We start from the raw sequence: 20,936 nt of genomic DNA, 5'->3' as shown, positions 1-20,936 counted from the left end.
AAGTCCCCAGGGAGGAAAAGGGGGGAAGGGTGGGCTGGCGGCTGGTCCCCTGACAACAGGTGCACATTCCTGGGCGCCTCGTCACTTCCCCTGCTCGGGGTGGTCAGCGGGCGCCCCGGGAGCGGAGGCGCTGAGCTTCGGCGGCCAGGCTATGGCCCCGGGGGAGCTCCTGCTGCTCCTGTGGGTCCTGGGGGCGCCGCTCGCCCCAGGTAAGCGTGGGGGCTCCGACGAGCCAGTGGCAGGGGGGCGGCGGTCGTAGCCAGGCTCCCCGGGGCTTCACGCACGTGCCTTCTTCCTGGCCCAGGCGCCGGTGGCTCTGAAGCCGAGGGCCGACTGCGGGAGAAACTTTTCTCCGGCTACGACAGCACCGTTCGGCCGGCGCGGGAGGTGGGAGACCGGGTCACGGTCAGCATCGGCCTCCGCCTGGCGCAGCTCATCAGCCTGGTGAGGGCGACACCCCCCCAGCCCCTCTCCCCTCCCCTCTCCCCCCCCCCGGGCGCCCCACTCCTGCAGCGGGGGAGCTGAGGTCGCCCGGATGCACGGGCTGGGTGGGCGTGGCTTCCGCGGCTGGGGGCGTGGCTCTCTCCCGAGCCGGGGGCGGGGCCTGAGGCGGCCCGAGAGGCGGACGAGCTTGCGGGAAGAGATGGGGAAGGCATCCAGCCAATGAGCCCGCTCGTGGGCTGGGCCGGAGCCGCTCGGCGTGCAGCCGGGTGATTCGGTGGAGCTGATCGTGGGCGGAGCTGGGGAGGATGGCTGCGCTGGGGTGTGGGGCGGTGACCTTGAGGCGGAGCTTGGGCGAGAGTCTGAGCGGCCCGGGCCATAGTTGGATGCTCCACAGATCGACGGACAGCACTCCCCTCCACCCCCCAGCGGGGCCTTGGGGCTCTGTGGATTGATTGTGACCGCTGGGCAGGGGCGGGGACTGAGCCAGGTCCAGGGCGGCACTTGGAAGATTACCCCAAGACTGGGAAAGCACATAGCGGGACCTCATGCATTTTGTTTCTGGTATTAAAGGCGGGGCTTTTAATCGAAAGCCCCTGTTCTCAGAGGTGGGGTTTGGACCCAAGAGGTGGGGCTTAGAGAAGGAGAGAAAGAGCCTAGTTGGAGAAGAAGGTTGACCTAGTGAGCATCTTCACTTCTCTCCGCCTCGCTTCACTTCTCCCTTTCAAAATTTTTCCTTTCTAGAACGAGAAGGATGAAGAAATGAGCACAAAGGTGTACCTAGATCTGGTATGGAGACTGTGCGGTGGGGAAGGGAATCCCTCTGCCTTGATGAGCTCCTGGCAGGTCCAACACAGAAAAAAAAAGGTTTTTCCTGTATCACAACTTCAGAAAACAAATTTGTAACTGAAATAGAAGCGGCAGTAGACAATTCCCGAGGGAGTTGTACTACATACATTTTTGTCATTGTTTTATTGAGGTAGCGTCTCACTGTAGCCCAGGCTCACCTGGAAGTCACTCTGTAGCCCCAGACTGGCCACGAACTCATGACGATCCTTCTACCTGAACCTTTGAGTGCCAGGGTTAAAGGCGGGCGCCACTATGCCTGGCTTTCATTTGATTTTTTGACTATAGCCATTCGGACTGGCTTTACGTAATTTTCATTGTACTTTTTAATTTGTTAAATTTATTTATTTAAGAGAGAGGGAGAGAGACAGAATGGGTACACCAAGGCCTTTGGCCACTGCAAACAAACCCCAGACCCATGCATCACCTTGTGCATCTGGCTTACATGGGTCCTGGGGAATCTAACCTGGGTCCTTATGCTTCACAGGGAAAGGCTTTAACCATTAAGCCATCTCTCCAGCCCAATTTTCACTTTTTTTTATTGATTATTTATTTGCAGGGAAAGACGAGAGGGAGAGAGAATGGGAATGAATGGGTGCACCAGGGCATGTCGCTGTAAATGAACTCCAGACATATGTGCCACTGGGGAATCAAACTAGGGCCACTAGGCTTTGCAAACAAGTGCCTTTGACTGCTAAGCCATCTCTCTAGGCTTCGTTGTTATTTTTTTTCCTCTGGTTTTTTGAGGTAGGATTTTGCTCTAGACCAGGCTGACCTGGAATTGGCTCAGTAGTCTCAGGATGGCCTCGAACTCACAGTGATCATCCTATCTCAGCCTTTCAAGTGCTGGGATTAAAGGCCTGTGCCACTATATCCTGCTTATTGTGATTTTTTTTTTTTTGGTCTTTAAATTTTTTTTTCTAATTTAATTTTATTTTGTTAGCAAGAGAGAGAATTGGTGCGCCAGGGCCTCAGCCACTGAAACCAAACTCCAGACACTTGGCACTTGCTTCACCTAGTGGGCATGTGTGACTTTGTGCTTACCTCACCTTTGTGTGTCTGGCTTATGTGAAATCTGGAGAGTCAAACATGGGTTCTTAGGCTTTGCAAGCAAGAGCCTTAACTGCTAAACCATCTCTCCAGCCCTGATTGTTTTTTGTTGTTGGGTTTTTTTGGTTTTTTTTTTTTTTTTTTTTTTTTTTTTTTGTTTTTCGAGGTAGGGTCTCACTCTAGACCAGGCTGACCTGGAATTCACTATGTAGTCTCAGGGTGGCCTCGAACTCACAGCAGTCCTCCTACCTCTGCCTTCCGAGTGCTGGGATTAAAGGTGTGCGCCATCATGCCCAGCTCTGTTTTTGTTTTTTTACAGTAAGGTCTCACTATAGGCCAATCTCACCTGGAATTCACTATGTAGTCTTGGGTTGGCCTCAAACTCACAGTGATCCTCCTACCTCTGTCTCTGGAGTGCTGGGATTAAAGGTATGCACCACCATGTCTGGCTTTCATTATAATTTTTTTGTTTGTTTGTTTTGAGGTAGAGTCTCTCTCTAGCCTAGGCTGATCTAGAATTCACTATATAGTCTCACGGTGGCCTCAAATTCACTGTGATCCTCCTATACTTCTGCCTCCCAAGTGCTGGGATTAAAGGCATGTACCACCATGCCCGGCTAATTAAAAATTTTTTTCGTTTATTTATTTGTGAAGGGAGAGAGAGAGAGAATGGGTCTGCCAAGGCCTCTTGCTGCTGCAAATTAACTCCACATGCATGCACCACTTTGTGCATCTGGCTTTATGTGGGTCCTGGCGAACTGAACATGAGGCTGGCAAGCTTTGCAAGCAAGTGCCTTCAACTGCTGAGGCATATCTTCCTAGCTGCCTTGGAATTTTTGTTTTGTTTTTGAAACAAGAGTTTGGGCCTCTGATCTGAGCCCCATCCATTAAAGGGTCATGAACTGCAATTTGAAAACCACAGTATCAGAGGATAGCTAGTGCAACTTCTTCATTTTTATAGTTTAAAAGCTTAGGCCGTGTTCCAAGGGGGTAAGAAAGTAGATGATGTGGATCCCAATGAATGAAGGCAGAGGCCCAGGGAGAATCTGATCCCTTGACCCTCAGGCTTGGTGTGTGCTGCATTGCTTTCTCGGGCTTCCTTCCCAGCATCCCAAGTCCCTTTCTGGCCTCTAGCCCAGAACAGCCCTTTAACCTCTGCTTGCCTAGGAATGGACCGACTACAGACTGAGCTGGGACCCTGCGGAACACGATGGCATCGATTTGCTCCGCGTCACTGCTGACTCCGTGTGGCTCCCTGACGTGGTGTTGCTGAACAAGTAGGGTTTCAGCAAAGCCTGAGAGGTTGAGGTGGGACCCTGAGGGGCCAGGGGCCTCCATAAATGGAGCCAAGTCCCCTATGAAAGCATCCCTTCCTCGCAGCAATGACGGCAATTTTGACGTCGCTCTGGACATTAGTGCCGTGGTGTCCTCCGAAGGCTCCGTGCGCTGGCAGCCCCCTGGTCTCTATAGAAGCAGCTGCAGCATCCAGGTTTCCAGACTCCACCTGTCCCTCAGAGACCTCGGCCCCCAGACTCACTCGTCTCTAAACCCCAACCCCCCCATGACCCTGATGTCTTGTTTGCCTGACTTTTCTGTGTCCTGTACACCTTCTCTGACATCCAGTCGTCCTGGTGACCCTCCTCCATTTCCCCAGTGACCTCCCGTAATGACTCTTCTGAACCCTCCCCTCACCTTTTCTGTGATCTCCCTTGGTGATCCCTATTTCCTTGGTGCCCCATATTCAATGCCCTTCCAAACTCCCTCAACCTCTACCAGTTCTCTGGCAATCCCATTGTGTGCCCTCTCCGTCCAGGTCACCTACTTCCCTTTCGACTGGCAGAACTGCACCATGGTGTTTAGTTCCTACAGCTATGACAGTTCTGAGGTCAGTCTGAAGACCAGCCAGGGTCGTAATGGGCACGATAGACAGGAAATCTACATTCATGAAGGGACCTTCATCGGTGAGTGGGTGTGGCCCTCGCATCCATAGGCTTTCTCATTCCAGTTTCTGAACGGTTGGGAAATGTGCTCTGACAGCAATGCCCTGTGTACCTGTGGCCACGACTGTCAGTCAGCACGTTGCAGATGTGAAAACTGAAGCTGCCTGTGGTGGCTCACGTCTTTAATTTTAGCCCCTAGGAGGCTGAGGCGGGAGAATTGTTGCAAGTTTGAGGCCAGCCTAGAGCACAAAGTGAGTTTCAGACCAGCCTAGTTGATAGTGTGAGCATCTATCTCAAACAAGACCAAACAGAAAATACAAAATATGGAAGCTGAGACTTTTAGTTAAGCTCATTTGAGAAGGGTTGTTCAGCATAGGGCACCACACCTGGCACTGACCAGGACAGCTCCCATGTGTCCCCTTCTTCTGTCCTCCTCCCCCAGAGAATGGCCAGTGGGAGATTATCCACAAACCCTCTAGGCTAATCCAGATTCCTGGGGATCCCAGAGGAGGGAGGGAAGGACAACGTGAGGAAGTCACCTTCTACCTTATCATTCACCGGAAGCCTCTCTTCTACCTGGTCAACGTCATTGCTCCCTGCATCCTCATCACTCTCTTGGCCATCTTTGTCTTCTACCTTCCACCAGACGCAGGTAAGGGGGAGGATACAGTCCTCTTTATCATTGCTTCAGCTTCTTCTTCCTTTTCTTTTAATTCTTAATTATTTTTTAATTAACTTATTTTTTATTAACAACTTCCATGATTGTAAACAATATCCCATGGTAATGCCCTCCTTTCCCCTACCTTCCCCTTTGCAACTCCATTCTCCATCATATCCCCTTCCCTTCTCAATCAGCCTCTCTTTTATTTTTTGATATCATGATCTTTTCCTCCTCTTATGATGGTCTTGTGTAGGTAGTGTCAGGCACTGTGGGGTCATGGATATCCAGGCCATTTTGTGTCCAGGGGGGAGCATGTTGTAAGGAGTCCTACCCTTCCTTTGGCTCTTACATTCTTTCTGCCTTCTCTTCCGCAATGGACCCTGAGCTTGGAAAGTGTGACAGAGATATTGCATTGCTAAGTACTCCTCTGTCACTTCTTCCCCAGCACCACGATGCCTTCTGAGTCATCCCAAGCTCACTGCCATCTGAAAAGAGAAGGTTCTCTACCAAAAGTGAGAGTAGCATTAATATATGGGTATGAAAACTGGGTAGTTTGATGAGCATAGTATATACATTTAGCCAGACAGCAGCAGACGTTACACCCCTAGGGCTCATGACTACCCCGTTGTAGGTTTTCAGTATCAGGGATGTGTTCCCTCCCATGGAGTGGGCCTCCAGTCCAATTAGAGGGCAGTTGGTTTTTACTATGACAGACGTGCCACTATTGCACCTGTTGGCTCATTAGGCCTGGCTGGCAAAATATAAGATTTGCAGTGTCCACTGTTGAGTATCTTCACTGGTGATTTCTCTTTCTCCCATGGAACTACATGCAGAATGTCTTCTTCCAGCTTTCTGTCAGCTGGTCTACATGGAGGAGGTTATCAGCTCAGCTCCAGCCGGATTTCTCAGTGATCTTTCAGCCCAAGTATGCGGAGTCTTCAGCAATAGGGTCTTACCATCTATTCCTGGTGGGAAATCAAGGGCCTTGGCAATGGCCTGTAATGTTTTGGGGGCATCAGGGACCTCCTTGGCCAAAAACTCCACTGGAAGGTATCCCATCCCTGGCACTGAAAATTTTCTAATAACAATCTGCAGCTCCTGAGTGTTCCATTGTCCAAAAAAGTAGATGTCTATATGATTTATTTATATCCTCTTATATTCTGATTAGCCCTCCCTCCACCTTGCCTTCACTCAATCTCTTCCCATGACCTCACTTAGGCTTTTTCACCCCCATTAATCTATTCTTCTACTTACATATATACAATACCATCCTATTAAGTACCCTCCTCCCTTCCTTTCTATTCCCTTTATATTCCTTTCTTTTTTAAAAAAATATTATTTATTTATTTATTTATTTATTTATTTATTGAAGAGAGAGGGTGGGTGCACCAGGGCCTCCAACCACTGCATACCAACTCCAGACGCATGTGCCCCCTTGTGCCTCTGGCTTACTTGGGTCCTGGATAGTTGAACTGGATCCTTTGGTTTTGCAAGCAAATGCCTCAACCGCTAAGCCTTCTCTCCAGCCCCAGCTTCTTCCTTTCATATTTAGTTCAGGTTAGATTTTTCTATTCTTTAAAATATCTTATTTTTATATATTTGAGACACACACACACAGAGAAAGAGGCAGATAGAAAGAAAGAATGGGTGTGCCAGGGCCTCCAGAAGCATGTGCCACCCTTGTGTATCTGGCTTACATGGGTCCTGGAGAATCAGACCAAGGTCCTCAGGCTTCTCAGGCAAGGCCTTAACCTCTAAGACATCTCTCCAGCCCCCAGGTTATGTTTTCTTGCCAACCCAAGCCATCATGATGCACTGGACTTCAGCAATTTTAGAAAGGTTTTCCCTCCCGCTGAGTAGACCCAACTTCAGGCTCTGCATCCCCTCTGTTGCTGGCTTCTCCTCATCCAGTAACAGTTGCACTCTTCACTTTAGAATCTCCCATTCTTGGAGGCTGTACTTCTCTTAAAAGTCATATTCCAGAGCCAGGTGTGGTAGTACATGCCTTTAATCCCAGCACTCGTCAGCCTGGGCTAGAGTGAGACCCTACTTCGAAAAAAACAACAACACAATCCTGTTCTATTCTAGGCTGAGCCAACTTTTGAGGTAGGGTCTCACTCTGGCCCAGGCTGACCTCTAATTAACTATGTAGTTTCAGGGTGGCCTTGAACTAAAGGCAAACCTCCTACCTCTGCCTCCCAAGTGCTGGGATTAAAGGTGTGCGTCACTATGCCCAGCTTTTCTTTTCTTTTTTTAAAATATTTTTATTTTTATTTATTTCTTTATTTGACAGAGAAAAAGAGAGAGAGAAAGAGAATGGGTGTGCCAGGACCTCCAGCCACTACAGACGATCTCAAGATGCGTGCTCCCCTTTGTGCATCAGGCTAACGTGGGTCCTGGGGAATCAAACCTGGGTCCTTTGGCTTTGCAGGCAAACACCTTAAATGCTAAACCATCCCTCCAGCCCTCTTTTTTTTTAAAAAAAAAAAATAATATATATATATATATATATATATATATATATATATTTTTTTTTTTTTAATTTGAGAGAGAAAGAGACAAAGAGAGAGAATGGGCATGCCAGGGCCTCCAGCCACTGCAAACAAACTCCAGACACATGAGACACCTTGTGCATGTGTGAGTCTCTTCTTCATGGTTCCCATTCCTAAAAAAATCACTCTTTCTCACCTTTCGGACACCTACTCATGCCTTAACTGTGTGTCTTGTTGGAAATAAGAGTTGATGCTTCTCTAGGAGGAAGCACACTGTAGTAACAGGGTAACGCTGGCTGGGTGGGGTGATTCTGGCCTATCATCCCAGCTCAGGAGGCTGAAGTAAAAGGGTCACAGTGAGCTCAAGGTCAGCTTGGGTTTGAGAAATGGTTCAGCAGTTAAATGAGCTTGCTTTTAAAGTCTGCTACCTCTGGTTCCATTCCCAATACCCACATAAAGCCAGGTGCATAAACTGGTACATGCATCTGGAGTTCATTTGCAGCTGCAAGAGACCCTGGCATCTCTCTCTCTCTCCTTGCAAATAAACACATAAACGAGTACATTAAAATGTTGTTTAAGCTGGGTGTGGTGGCACATGCCTTTAATCCCAGTACTTGGAAGTAGAGGTGGGAGAATCACTGTGAGTTTGAGGCCACCCTGAGACTACATAGGGAATTCCAGTTCAGCCTGGGCTAGAGCAAGACCCTACCTCAAATTTATTTATTTATTTATTTATTTTTAGCAAGAAGTGTTGGTGCATGCCTTTAATCCCAGCACTCAGGAGGAATAGGTAGGAGGATCGCCATGAGTTCAAGACCAGCCTGGTACTACAGAGTAAGTTCCAAATTAGCTTGGGCTAGAATGAGACTGTACTGGGAAAAAAAAATCATATATATATGATTTTCTTTTCTTTTTTTTTTGAGGTCGGGTCTTGCTCTAGCCCAGGATGATCTGGAATTTACTCTGTAATCCCAGGCTGGCTTTGAACTCATGGTGATTCTCATACCTGTTTCCTGAGTGCTGGAATTAAATGTATGCACCACCACACATGGCTCAAATATATATATATGTGTGTATGTGTGTGTGTGTGTGTGTGTGTATACATATATACACATGTATGTATGTGTGTATGTATATATATGTGTATATATATATATATACACATATACATATGTATATTTATTGACAATTTCCATAATTACAGACCATAAACCATGAAAATTCCCTTCCCCCCACTTTCTTCTTCACAACTCCACTCTCCATCATATTCTCTCCCCCTATCAATCAGTCTCTTTTATTATGATGCCATCATCTTTTTCCTCCAACTATACCGGTCTTGTGTAGGTAGTTTTTGTTTTTTCAAGGTAGGGTCTCATTCTAACTCAGGCTGACCTGGAATTCCCTATGTAGTCTCAGGGTGGCCTTGAATTCATGACAGTCCTCCTACCTCAGCCTCCCAAACACTGGAATTAAAAGTGTGCACAACCACAGCTGGCAAAGTATATACATATATATGCATACATATATATGTATATATATATTTAAAACATTTTTGCTTTTTTTTTTTTTTTTTTTGGTTTTTCGAGGTAGGGTCTCACTCTGGTCCAGGCTGACCTGGAATTAACTCTGTCATCTCAGGGTGGCCTTGAACTCATGGCGATCCTCCTACCTCTACCTCCCGAGTGCTGGGATTAAAGGCGTGCACCACCATGCCCGGCCACCATTTTGCTTATTTATTTTTAAAATATTTTATTTATTTTTATCTTACTATATTATTATTTTTTTGTTTTTGTTTTTGTTTTTTTTCAAGGTAGGGTCTCACTCTAGCCCAGGCTGACCTGGAATTCACTATGTATTCTCAGGGTGGCAATCCTCCTACCTCTGCCTCCCAAGTGCTGGGATTACAGGCATGCACCACAATGCCTGGCTATTTATTTATTTGAGAGAGTGAGACAGAGAGGTAGATAGACAGAAAAAAATGGGTGTGCCAGGGCCTCCAGCCACTGCAAATGAACTCGATGTCTGCCCACCATGTGCATCTGGTTTTACATGGGTCCTGGGGAATCAAACCTGGGTCCTTTGGCTTTGCAGGCAAGTGCATTAACCGCTAAGCCATTTCTCCAGCCCCCAAAATATATTTTTTTAAAAAATGCCAGCCAGGGGCTGGAGAGATGGCTTAGCGGTTAAGCGCTTGCCTGTGAAGCCTAAGGACCCCAGTTCGAGGCTCCGTTCCCCAGGTCCCACGTTAGCCAGATGCACAAGGGGGCGCACGCGTCTGGAGTTCGTTTGCAGAGGCTGGAAGCCCTGGCGCGCCCATTCTCTCTCTCTCCCTCTATCTGTCTTTCTCTCTGTGTCTGTTGCTCTTAGATAAATAAGTAAATAAAAATTTAAAAAAAGAAAATGCCAGCCAGGCCTATGGTGAAACCCTGCCCCCCCCCCCAAAAGAAATCCCTCGGGCTGGAGAGATGGCTTAGCGGTTAAGGTGCTTCCGTGCAAAGCCTAAGGACCCATGTTCACTCTCCAGATCCCAGGAAAGCCAGACTTACAAAGGTGAGGCAAGCAGAAGGTCATACATGTCCACTACGTGGCTCAGGTGTCTGGAGTTCAATTGTAGTGGCTGAGGCCAATTTTCTCTCTTGCTCTCTTTAAAAAAATAAAACAAATCCCTTAACTTCTATATGTTTCCGTTTTCTAGTTTTTTTTTTTTAAATATTTTTTGTTCATTTTTTATTTATTGATTTGAGAGCGACAGACACAGAGAGAAAGACAGATAGAGGGAGAGAGAGAGAATGGGCGCGCCAGGGCTTCCAGCCTCTGCAAACGAACTCCAGACACGTGCGCCCCCTTGTGCATCTGGCTAACGTGGGCCCTGGGGAACCGAGCCTCGAACCGGAGTCCTTAGGCTTCACAGGCAAGTACGTAACCACTAAGCCATCTCCCCAGCCCCAGTTTTCTAGTTTTTTAGTTTTTAAATTTTTTAAAAAAATTTTATTTGAGAAAGAGAGAAGGAGGAGATAGACACAGAATGGGCATGCCAGGGCCTCTAGCCACTGCAAACAAACTCCAGAAACGTGCCACCTTGTGCATCTCGCTTTGCAGATCCTGGGTAATTGAACCTATGTCCTTTGGCTTTGCAGGCAAGAGCCTTAACCGTTGAGCCATCTCTCTAGCCCCTGTTTTTACTATTATGTTTTTGTTTGTTTGTTTTGTTTTGAGGTAGGGTTTTACTCTATCCCAGACTGACCTGGAATTCACTGTGTAATCTCTGTGGCCTCCAACTCACAGCAATCCTTCTACCTCAGCCTCCCCACTGCTGGGATTAAAGATGTGCCCCTACCAGGCCACGCTTGAAAAGCATATTTTCTTCTTCTTCCTCTTTCTTTCTTTCTTTTTTTCTTTCTTTTTTTTTTGAGGTAGGGTCTCACTCTAGCCCATGCTGACCTGGGATTCACTATGGAGTCTCAGGGTGGCCTCGAACTCATGGCAATCCTCCTACCTCTGCCTCCCGAGTGCTGGGATTAAAGGTGTGCGCCACCACGCCTGGCTCTTCCTCTTTTTTAAGATTTCTAACTTTTTATTCATTTCCGAGAGAGAGAGAGGTGGGGAGGGGGAGAAAGAGAGAATGACATGTCAGGACCTCCAGCCACCGCAAAGAAACTTCAGATGCATATGCTACCTGTGCATCTGGCTTCCTGGGGGAAATTAAACCTGGGTCCTTTGGCTTTGCAGAAAAGTGCCTTAACCACTAAGCCATTCCTCCAGCCCAAAAAGCATATTTTTAAGTATGGAGGTTAAGATAGGAGGATCCCTATCAGGCTGGCCTACAGAGTGAGTTCCGGGTCAGCCTGAACTACAGTGAAACTGCTTTAAAAAGACAATAATAAATAAATAAAATTTTTTTGTTCATTTATGTATTTGAGAGTGACAGACACAGAGAAAAAGGGAGAGAGAGAGAGAGAGAGAGAGAGAGGGAGAGGGAGAGGGAGAGGGAGAGAATGGGCGCACCATGGCCACCAGCCACTGCAAACGAACTCCAGATGCGTGCATCCCCTTGTGCATCTGGCTAATGTGGGTCCTGGGGAATCGAGCCTCGAACCAGTGTCCTTAGGCTTCACAGGCAAGTGCTCAACCGCTAAGCCATCTCTCCAGCCCTAAGTAAATATTTTTAAAGGGCTGGAGGGTGGCTCAGTAGTGAAGATACTTGCCTACAAAGCCTAATGACCCAAGTTCAATTCCCCAGTACCCATGTAAAGCCATATGCACAAGGTGGTGCATGCATCTGGAGTTCATTTGCAGTGGCTAGAAGCCCTGGAGTGCCCATTCTCTCCTTCTCTCCTTCTTTGCCTCTCTCTTTCTCTCTCTCAAATAAATAAATACACAACAACAAAATATCATTCTTGGGATTGGGGACTTAGCTCAGTGGATGAGCACTTGCCTAGCAAGCGCAAGGCCCTGGGTTCAGTCCACAGCACCAGAAAAAAAAAGGCCTTCTTATAATTCCCTGCGTTCAGGAGGCTAAAGGCAGAACTGCCAATGGCTCCAGGTCAGCCTTGGCTATGTAATGAGTACCAAGTCAGCCAGAGCTACCTAGTAAGACTGAATCTCAAAAAACAAAAAGTGGTGACTATCATGAAAGACCCTGTCTCCAAGGATGCAGAACACGACACCTGAACGTCACCCCTGGCCTGCACACATGGGCTGTGGCACTCATGTGCCCTCACTTACACATATGAACACACGTACACACAATAGAGAGAGAGGAAGAGAAAAAGAAACATGGAGGAGGCCGACAGAACTGCATAACTGAGTGATGTAAACAAGGGGTAAGACATCAGATAAAGTCAGGGAGCTAATGAGGCAGACTTGTAGATCATAGTCATATAGTCATAATGAGGTTTTTTTTTTCTTCGAGGTAGAGGGCCTTTAATCCCAGGAGGCAGAGGAGGTAGAGCAGAGTGAGTTCCAGGTCAGCTTGGACTAGAGTGAGAGCCTACCTTGAAAAAAAAGTTGTATTTTGTGTCTGCGTATGGGTATGCAGAAGTCTCTTCTTACTGCAAAGACCCATGTGGCTTTACATGAGTAGCTGGAGAGAATTGAACCTTGGCTAGTAGGCTTTGCAAGCAAGGAAGATTAGTAGGAATATAGGCTGTGCCAGGCCAAGCTGGGGAAACAGCTCTAATAGTGTGGGAGTTAAGTTTCAGATATGTTAAATATTTTTTGTTGTTGTTTTGTTTTTGTTTTTCAAGGTAGGGTCTCACTCTAGCCCAGGCTGACCTGGAATTCACTACATAATCCCATAGTGGCCTCGAACTCACAGCGATCCTCCTATCTCTGCCTCCCGAGTGTCAGGATTAAAGGTATGTGTCACCACACCCAGATCCAGACATGTTGAATTTGAGATGAGGAGCTGGAGAAATGGCTTAGTGATTAAGGCACTTGCCTGTGAAGCTGAAGGACCAAGGTTGGATTCCCCAGAACCCACAGATGCACATAGTGGCTCATGCATCTGGGTTCATTTGCAGTGGCTAGAGGCTCTAGCATGCCCACCCCTCTCTCTCTCTCTCTCTCATAAATAAATAAAAATCAGAAAAAAAATTGAGGGCTAGAGAGATGGCTTAGCAGTTAAGGCACTTGCCTGCAAAGCCTGAGGACCCTTGTGTGACTATCCAGATCCCACATAAACTGGACTCACAAAGGTGAGGCAAGCACAAGGTTGCCCATGCCCATTAGGTGGCATAAGCATTTGGAGTTCAATTGCAGTGATTGAGGACCTGGCATGCAAATTCATTTCTCTCTCTGTCTTTCTCTCTCTAAAAAAGATTGAGATGAGCTTGGGCGTAGTGGCACACATGTTTAATCCCAGCACTTGGGAAACAAAGGTAGGAGGATCTCCATGAGAAATTCACGACATAGTGAATTTAAGGTTAGCCTGGGCTAGAGCAATATCCTACCTCGAAAAACAAACAAAACCAAAATTGAGATGACGGATATCCAAGGGGAAAGATCGAATAGGCACTTGGATGTAAGTCTGAAGTTCAGGGATGTCCAGGCTGGAGCAGCAAATAATGAATGATTTGCGTGCAGATGGCCTTTCTACAAGTCTGGGGGGAGTGGGCAGGAAACATAGCCACTGATATGCCATTGATATTGCCTTTCAGCCAAGCCTAACTCTTCTGCTTTTCCCTTCTGCCCTCTAAGGAGAGAAGATGGGGCTCTCGATCTTTGCCCTTCTGACCCTTACTGTGTTCCTGCTGCTGCTGGCAGACAAGGTGCCTGAGACGTCCCTGGCAGTCCCCATCATCATCAAGTACCTCATGTTTACCATGGTCCTCGTCACCTTCTCTGTCATCCTTAGCGTTGTGGTCCTAAATTTGCACCATCGCTCACCCCATACCCATCAAATGCCCCATTGGGTCCGTCAGGTAAGACAGCTCTCCTCCAACTTGTGTTAACTCCTAATCTTATAATCCTGGCACTTGGGAGGGTGAGGCAGAAGGATCTTTAATTCAAGGCCAGCTTGGGCTATAGTGGGACCCTGTTTCCAAAAAGTGAAGAAAGATCCATGTGGTGGCACATGACTTTAATCCTAGCACTCAAGAGGCAGAGGTAAGAGGATCACCTCTGGAGGAGTTTGAGGCCACCCTGAGACTACATAGTGAATTCCAGGTCAGCCTGGAATAGAGTGTAACTCTACCTCAAAAAAAATAAATAAGAAGAAACTTCTTGAAAAACTAAAAAACAAAAAATTTAAAGTGCAAAAAAGAAGAAATTTAGTGATTGGTTTTTGCATAGATATCATTTTCCCTTCCACCAACCTGATTCCCCTTTTACAAACCTGAGGGAATCTACAGCTCCCTGAGACAGTGTTGAAGTGCTAAATCTGTTGGGTGTTAAAGCATTGCACACGTAACTTTAATTTTACTTCCCCTCACTGTTATCTCATAGATTCTATACTGTTGCCATCCTTCTGCCCACTGCAGTCCCAGGCAAACCTTCTTGGGGGTGGGTACCGCAGGGTAGAGCACTCTGGGGGTGGTAACTAAAGGGCAGAACCCTCTCAGGGGTGGGTACCACAGGGTAGAGCGCTCTCGGGGTGGGCACCGTAGGGTAGAGCGCTCTGAGGGTGGGCACTGCAGGGTAGAGCGCTCTCGGGGTGGGCACCGCAGGGTAGAGCGCTCTCGGGGTGGGTACTGCAGGGTAGAACCCTCTTGGGGTGGGCACCGCAGGGTGGAACCCTCTCGGGGTGGGTACTATAGGGTAGAACACTCTCAGGTACTATAGGGTAGAAGCCTTCGGGTGTGCACTTGGGATGCTTTCCCACTCTGGAGAGAAGGTTGCGGTTAGAAGTGATGGTTTTGTGACGAGCTCTTAAGGCTTCAGTTGCAGTTGTCGGCATAGTTGAGTCAGACCGTGTGTACCCGCGGCACAGAAATGAATGCGTGGAGTGTCTGTGGGGGAAGATGAGCTGTTTCCATTGTGGTCTGAAAGCATTAGAGGCCCCTCCAATATGTCTCTCTTATTCTACAGATCTTCATCCACAAACTCCCTCTGTACCTCGGTCTGAAGAGGCCCAAACCCGAAAGAGACCATCTGCCAGAGCCACATCCCTCTTCTCCAGGAAGTGGTTGGGGCCGGGGAACAGATGAATATTTCATCCGGAAGCCCCCAAGTGATTTTATCTTCCCCAAACCTAACAGGTAAGACCTATACTCAGCAGCCACGTGGAAGGGAGGACTACAGTCCTCAGAAGACCTCAGACCCTGGCCCATGCTCTGGAAGATGCTGTGGTCAAGTCTCATGGGAGTTGCAGTACCTGCTATGGTATCATTTAAAAGCTTAGAGGAGGCCTGGAGAGATGGCTTAGCCGTTAAGGCTCTTGCCTGCAAAGCCAAAGTACCCGAGTTCTATTCCCCAGGACCCACGTCAGCCAGATGCGCACGCATCTGGGGTTCCTTTGCAATGGCTAGAGGCCCTGGAACGCCCATTCTCTATCTCTTTCTCTCTCTATCATAAATAAATAAATAAATAAAACATATTAAAAGCTTAGAGCAAGGCGCATGCCTTCAATCCCAGCTCTCGGGAGGCAGAGGTAGGAGGATCGCAGTGAGTTCGTGGCCACCATGAGACTACATAGGTCACCTTGGGCTAGAGTGAAACCTTACCCTACCTCGAAAAAGGAGAAAAAAAAAAAAAAGCTTAGAGGGGTGGAGGAATGCAGAAGTCTGGAGAGGTTGCTGCCAACAGGGAGCTCCTCCAGAACCCCGTCGGGTTTTGAGAGCTGGCAGGTTGTAGGAGGAGGGGCTAGGGCAGGGTGGAGGTCACCAGCACCCGCAGCGCCCTCCGAGCCTCAGGCGTCCCGCCCCCTCCAGGTTTCAGCCAGAACCGCCCGCCCCGGACATGCGTCGATTCATCGATGGTCCAAACCGGGCGGCCGGGCTGCCTCCCGAGCTGCGGGAGGTCGTCTCAGCCATCAGCTACATCGCGCGACAGCTGCAGGAGCAGGAGGACCACGACGCCGTGAGTTCGGGAGGTTGGAGCCCCGCGGGCCAGCCCCGCCCCCAGCCCAGGCCCCGCCCCTGGCGCTCGCTTCCGTTTCTGATTGGAGGCGCGCCTCTGAGCCCCGCCCCCGGCTCGCCCGTCTCCGCGGGTGCGCGGCTTCCCTGCGGGCGGGGCGCGGAGCTCAGGGGCATCTTCCGTCTGTGTACCCTCAGCTGAAGGAGGACTGGCAGTTTGTTGCCATGGTGGTGGATCGCCTTTTCCTGTGGACTTTCATCATCTTCACTAGCGTCGGGACGCTCGTCATTTTCTTAGACGCCACGTACCATTTGCCGCCTCCCGACCCCTTCCCGTGAAGACCGAGGAATCGGCCGCCTTGAAGGTTGCCCGTGTTCTCAAGCCGGTCCCCTTAGTGTGTGAGCAAGGCGTTGAAGTGGGACCGAGGATGCCTTGAAGTGCATATCAGCTTATTTACTCTTCTTTTTTTTTTTTTTTTGAGACGGGGTCTCACGCTATGCGAGGCTAGCCTGGAACTCACTACATAGCCCAGTCCGGCCTCAAACTCGAGGTACTACGCCTGCCTCGGCTTCTGTAGTGCTAAGATTACAAGGTTCTTGAGTTTAGGTCTGCAGTGAAGTAGAACAAAGAGCAAGGACTACATTGTAAGCCTCACGAGAGCAGGAGATGTGTTGTTCATGTAATGTCCCAAATTCTAACACAGGTTCTGACTCTCAGTGCTTCATATTTGTTGAATGAAAACTCTTGAAGGAAAATACACCAATTACTAGTGCCTATACCTGCATGTCAGGTCTGATTATTTTCTGTTTTTATTTATTTTTAGTTTTTAGTCTTTTTGAGACAGGATCTCTTGTTCCCAGACTGGCCTTAAATTTACTGTGTGGCCGAGGATGGCCTTGAACTTGTCATTCTCTTGCCTCCACTTTCTGGGTGCAGGCATTCATTCCTGATCTTATGAGATGCTGAGGATGGAACCCGAGAGGCAGGCATTTTACCAAGTAAGTGACACCCCAGTACCCTTTCTATCATTTATTACCTTCTGTAACAAGTACCACTTTTGAGATGAAAAAAATAAGTTATTTCTAGCATGGCATGGTGGCACATGGTGGCAGAGGTAGGAGGATTGCTGTGAGTTCGAGGCCACCCTGAGACTCCATAGTGAATTCCAGGTCAGCCTGGGCTAGACTGAGACCCTACCTTGAAAAAGCAAACGAACAAAAAAGTCCTTTCTAAAAAGTGTGCACTTGTCATGAACAAAGAAGAAAAATATTTTAGGGTCTTGGAAGATGCTCAGTGGGCAGAGTGCTTGCCATGCAAGCATAAGGACCTGGGTTTGGATTCCCAGTACTCACATAAAAGCTAGGCATGATGGTAAGCACCTGCTAATCCCAGAGCTGGGGATCCAGAGAAAGGAGTTTAGGGCTTGCTGGTTAGCTTTAATGAGAGACCCTGTCAAAAAATAAGGTAGAGAGAAACTAAGGAAGACATTAACATTGATCTCTGGCCTCTACACACACACCCATCCACAGGTTCACATGCACACAAAGCATTGTTAAATTTTTATTTATTTTAGAAATGGAAATGGAGCTCAATGGCATGTCAGGGCCTCCTGTTGGTGCGTGAACCCTGCATGCACCAGTTTGCACATCAGCTTCACATGGGCACTGGGCAATCAAACCTGGGCCATCAGACCTTGCAAGCAAGTACCTTTAATCCTTGAGCCACCGCTCCAGCTGCATGCCCCCCACAATGCACTTTTATTGAGGTAGGGTTTCACTCCAGCCCAGGCTGTCCTGGAACTCACTCTGTAGTTCTAGGCTGGCCTTGAACTCCCAGTGATCCTCCTACCTCTGCCTCCTGAGTGCTGGGATTAAAGGTGTACACTATCACACACAACTAACATCCTTCCCCCACATTTATTTATTTATTTATTTATTCATTCATTTATTTATTTGAGTTAGAGTCTCAGCTCTAGCCCAGGCTGACCTGTAATTCACTATGTAATCTCATGGTGGCCTCAAACTCACAGTGATCCTCCTACCTCTGCCTCTCAAGTGGTGGGATTAAAAATATCTCCCTTTTTTGAGATAGGGTCTGTGTAGTCCTAGCTGTCCTGTAAGTATGTAACAAACTTGGCTTAAAAATCAGAGATCTCTCGCCAGGTGTGGTGGTGCATGCCTTTAGTCTCAGCATTCCGGACGCAGAGGTAGGAGGATCTCCATGAGTTTGGGGCCACTCTGAGACTATATATTGAATTTCAGGTCAGTCTGGGCCACAGTGAGACCCTACCTCAGAAAAAAAACAAAAACAAAAACCAGAGATCTGCCTGCCTGTCCCCTGAGTGCTGGTATTACAGACATGAGCCACCAACCATGCCTAGTTTCTCAGAAAACATTTAAATTTCTTTTATTTACATGTGTGTATGCATGGGCATACCAGGACTTCTTGCCACTGCAAATAACCACCAGATGATTGTGCCACTTGCATCCAGCTTATGTATATGGCTTGGGAATTGAATCTGGGCCAACTTTAACTGCTGAGCCATCTTCCCATGTTAAAGACTTTATTCAAGATCTGGGAGTGATAGTGCTAACCTCTCATTCCAGTGATTGCAAGGCAAAGACAGGAAGACCACAAATTCAAGACCAGCCTTGGGTACATAGGAGTTCAAGGCCGGTCTGTACTATATGAGATCCTGTCTCCAAAACACAAAAGAAAAAAAATTTTTAAAGACTATTCAAGCCAAGTGTGGTGGCTCATACTTATAATTTCAGCATTTGGAATGCTGAGGCAGGAGGATCACTATGAATTTCAGGCCAGTCTACAGAGTGATACACTGCCTTGGAGGGGGGTGCGGGGGGAGCCATTATTCAAGTTCTAGCTAACTTTGGTGCTCAAACCACTAACCTGATTTGAATGTTTTCACATCTATAAAATGAAACTAATAATAAACTATGCCCTAAATTCCTGATAATATATATCAAGCTTTGCAATTTGGTGTGGTTTTTTGGCCCTTTATTATTATTATTTTTGGTTTTTCAAGGTAGGGTCTCAACTCTAGCCCAGGCTGCCCTGGAATTCACTATGGCGTCTCAGGGTGGCCTCAAATTCACGGCAATTCTCTTACCTCTGCCTCTCGAGTGCTGGGATTAAAGGCTGGCCCTTTATTATTTTTATTTATTTATTTATTTATTTTGGTTTTTCAAGGTAAGGTCTCTGTCTAGCCCAGGCTGATCTGAAATTCACTATGTAGTCTCAGGGTGGCCTTGAACTCATGACGATCTACCTCTGCCTCCCCAGTCCTGGGATTAAAGGCATGCGCCACCACACCCGGCTCCAATATATATATATATATATATATATATATATATATATATATATATATATATATATGTTTGAGAGAGAGACTGACAGAGAAAGAAGGGCACTCCAGGGCCTCCATCTGCTGCAAACAAATCCCAGATGCATGTACCACCTTGCGCAGCTGCCTTATGTGGGTCCTGGGGAATTGAACCTGGGTCCTTTGGCTTTGCAGGCAAGTACCTTAACAGCTAAGCCATTTCTCCAGCCCATGCTTTTTGTTTTTATACAGGGTCTCATGTAGCTCACGGTGGCCTTGAATCCACTATGTTGCAAAGGATGACCTTGAGCTCCTGATCCCCCTGCCTCTGCTTGCCCAGGAGCTGGAATTACAGGCATATACTGTCATGCCTATGTGGATTATTTTTTTCTTTTCAGTTATTTATTTAATTAATTTAACTTTATTAGTAGTAGTAGTATTTTTATTGTTGTTTTTTTCAAGATAGGGTTGCACTGTAGCCCAGGCTGACCTGGAATTCACTTTGTAGTCTCAGGGTGGCTTCAAACTCACAGTGATCCTACCACCTCTGCCTCCCAAGCTTTGGGATTAAAGGCACATGCACCACCATGCCTGGCTTTATTTGTTTATTTTTATCACAGAGAGAGAGGAAGAGAGAATTGATAGTGCACCAGGGCCTCAAGCCAGTGCAGTCAAACACTCCAAACATGCGTGAACCACCTTGTGCGAATGAGTCACCTTGTGCATCTGGTTGACATAGGTTCTGGGGAATCGGACCAGGGTCCTTAGGCTTCACAGTCAAACTCCTTAACCGTTAGGCCATCTCTCCACACAACCCCCCCCCCTCTTTTTTGAGACAGCATCTCACAGAACTTGGAGTTCTCTGATATAGCTAGACTAGCTAGCTAGCAAGACCTGGGGATTTCTTGTCTCCACCTTCCACCCTGAGATTACATTCTCTAGTGTTCATGCCTAGGGTTGATCTGGAACTTTTTTTTTTTTTCCTGCCAACACCTCCAGAGTAACTGGGATGACAGGCATGCAGCACTGTACCCTGTTGGCCTGTTTTGTTTTGTTCTTTTGATTTGTTTTTCGAGGTAGGGTCTGACTCTAGCCCAAGCTGACCTCGAATTCACCATGTAGTCTCACTCAGGGTGGCCTCGAACTCATGGTGATCTACCTCTGCCACCCAAGTGCTGGGATTAAAGGCATGTGCCACCACACCCAGCAAATTTAAAATTTTTTTTCTTATTTATTAGAGGGAGGGAAGGAAGGGGAAGAGAGAGTAGGTGTGCTGGAGCCTCTAGCTACTGCAAATGAACTCCACATGCTTATGTGGGTTCAGGGGAATTGAACCTGGGTCCTTAGGTTTCCCAGGCAAGTGCCTTAATGACTAAACCAACTCTCCAGCCCTTGGCCTGTATTTTTGGTGAATTAGCTTGCTACTTTTAAAATTTGTATATTTCAGGGACATTTTGATTTCTGGATTTTCTTGAAAACATGTTTTAAAAGTTACAGTAACTCCAGACCTGGTGGCCATGTTGGCCGCACCTTGCTTGAGCTGATTAGCCTACTCTGTTGGAGCCCCTCGGGGCTCCCGTCCTCTTAACCAGCTTCGTGGTTTTACCCACCCACCCTTCCACGACCCAAGAAAAGACCCAGGGGCGAGGACA

General features: G+C 47.6%; 1 protein-coding gene across 2 annotated transcripts; it reads left to right on the top strand.

The window, feature by feature from the left end:
- Nucleotides 1-111: 111 nt before the first annotated feature.
- Chrnb1 (cholinergic receptor nicotinic beta 1 subunit) lies at nucleotides 112-16,422 on the top strand. 2 transcript variants are annotated; one of them, XM_004669233.2, is made up of 11 exons: nucleotides 112-209; nucleotides 305-444; nucleotides 1,186-1,230; nucleotides 3,505-3,614; nucleotides 3,718-3,826; nucleotides 4,151-4,298; nucleotides 4,720-4,929; nucleotides 13,629-13,852; nucleotides 14,958-15,127; nucleotides 15,800-15,947; nucleotides 16,142-16,422. In XM_004669233.2, the coding sequence occupies exons 1-11, from the start codon at nucleotides 152-154 to the stop codon at nucleotides 16,280-16,282; spliced, it is 1,503 nt and encodes a 500-aa protein (XP_004669290.2). In that variant the 5' UTR covers nucleotides 112-151; the 3' UTR covers nucleotides 16,283-16,422. The 2 variants fall into 2 exon arrangements, with proteins under 2 accessions (XP_004669290.2, XP_044987213.1); XM_045131278.1 differs by having other exon boundaries at nucleotides 146-209; nucleotides 13,629-13,699.
- Nucleotides 16,423-20,936: the final 4,514 nt, after the last annotated feature.

The sequence above is a fragment of the Jaculus jaculus genome, chromosome 12, assembly GCF_020740685.1.
Source record: "Jaculus jaculus isolate mJacJac1 chromosome 12, mJacJac1.mat.Y.cur, whole genome shotgun sequence".
Taxonomy (NCBI): domain Eukaryota; kingdom Metazoa; phylum Chordata; class Mammalia; order Rodentia; family Dipodidae; genus Jaculus; species Jaculus jaculus.
The sequence above is the reverse complement of the archived record's forward strand: the minus strand, read 5'-3'. Positions and strand labels throughout refer to the sequence as shown.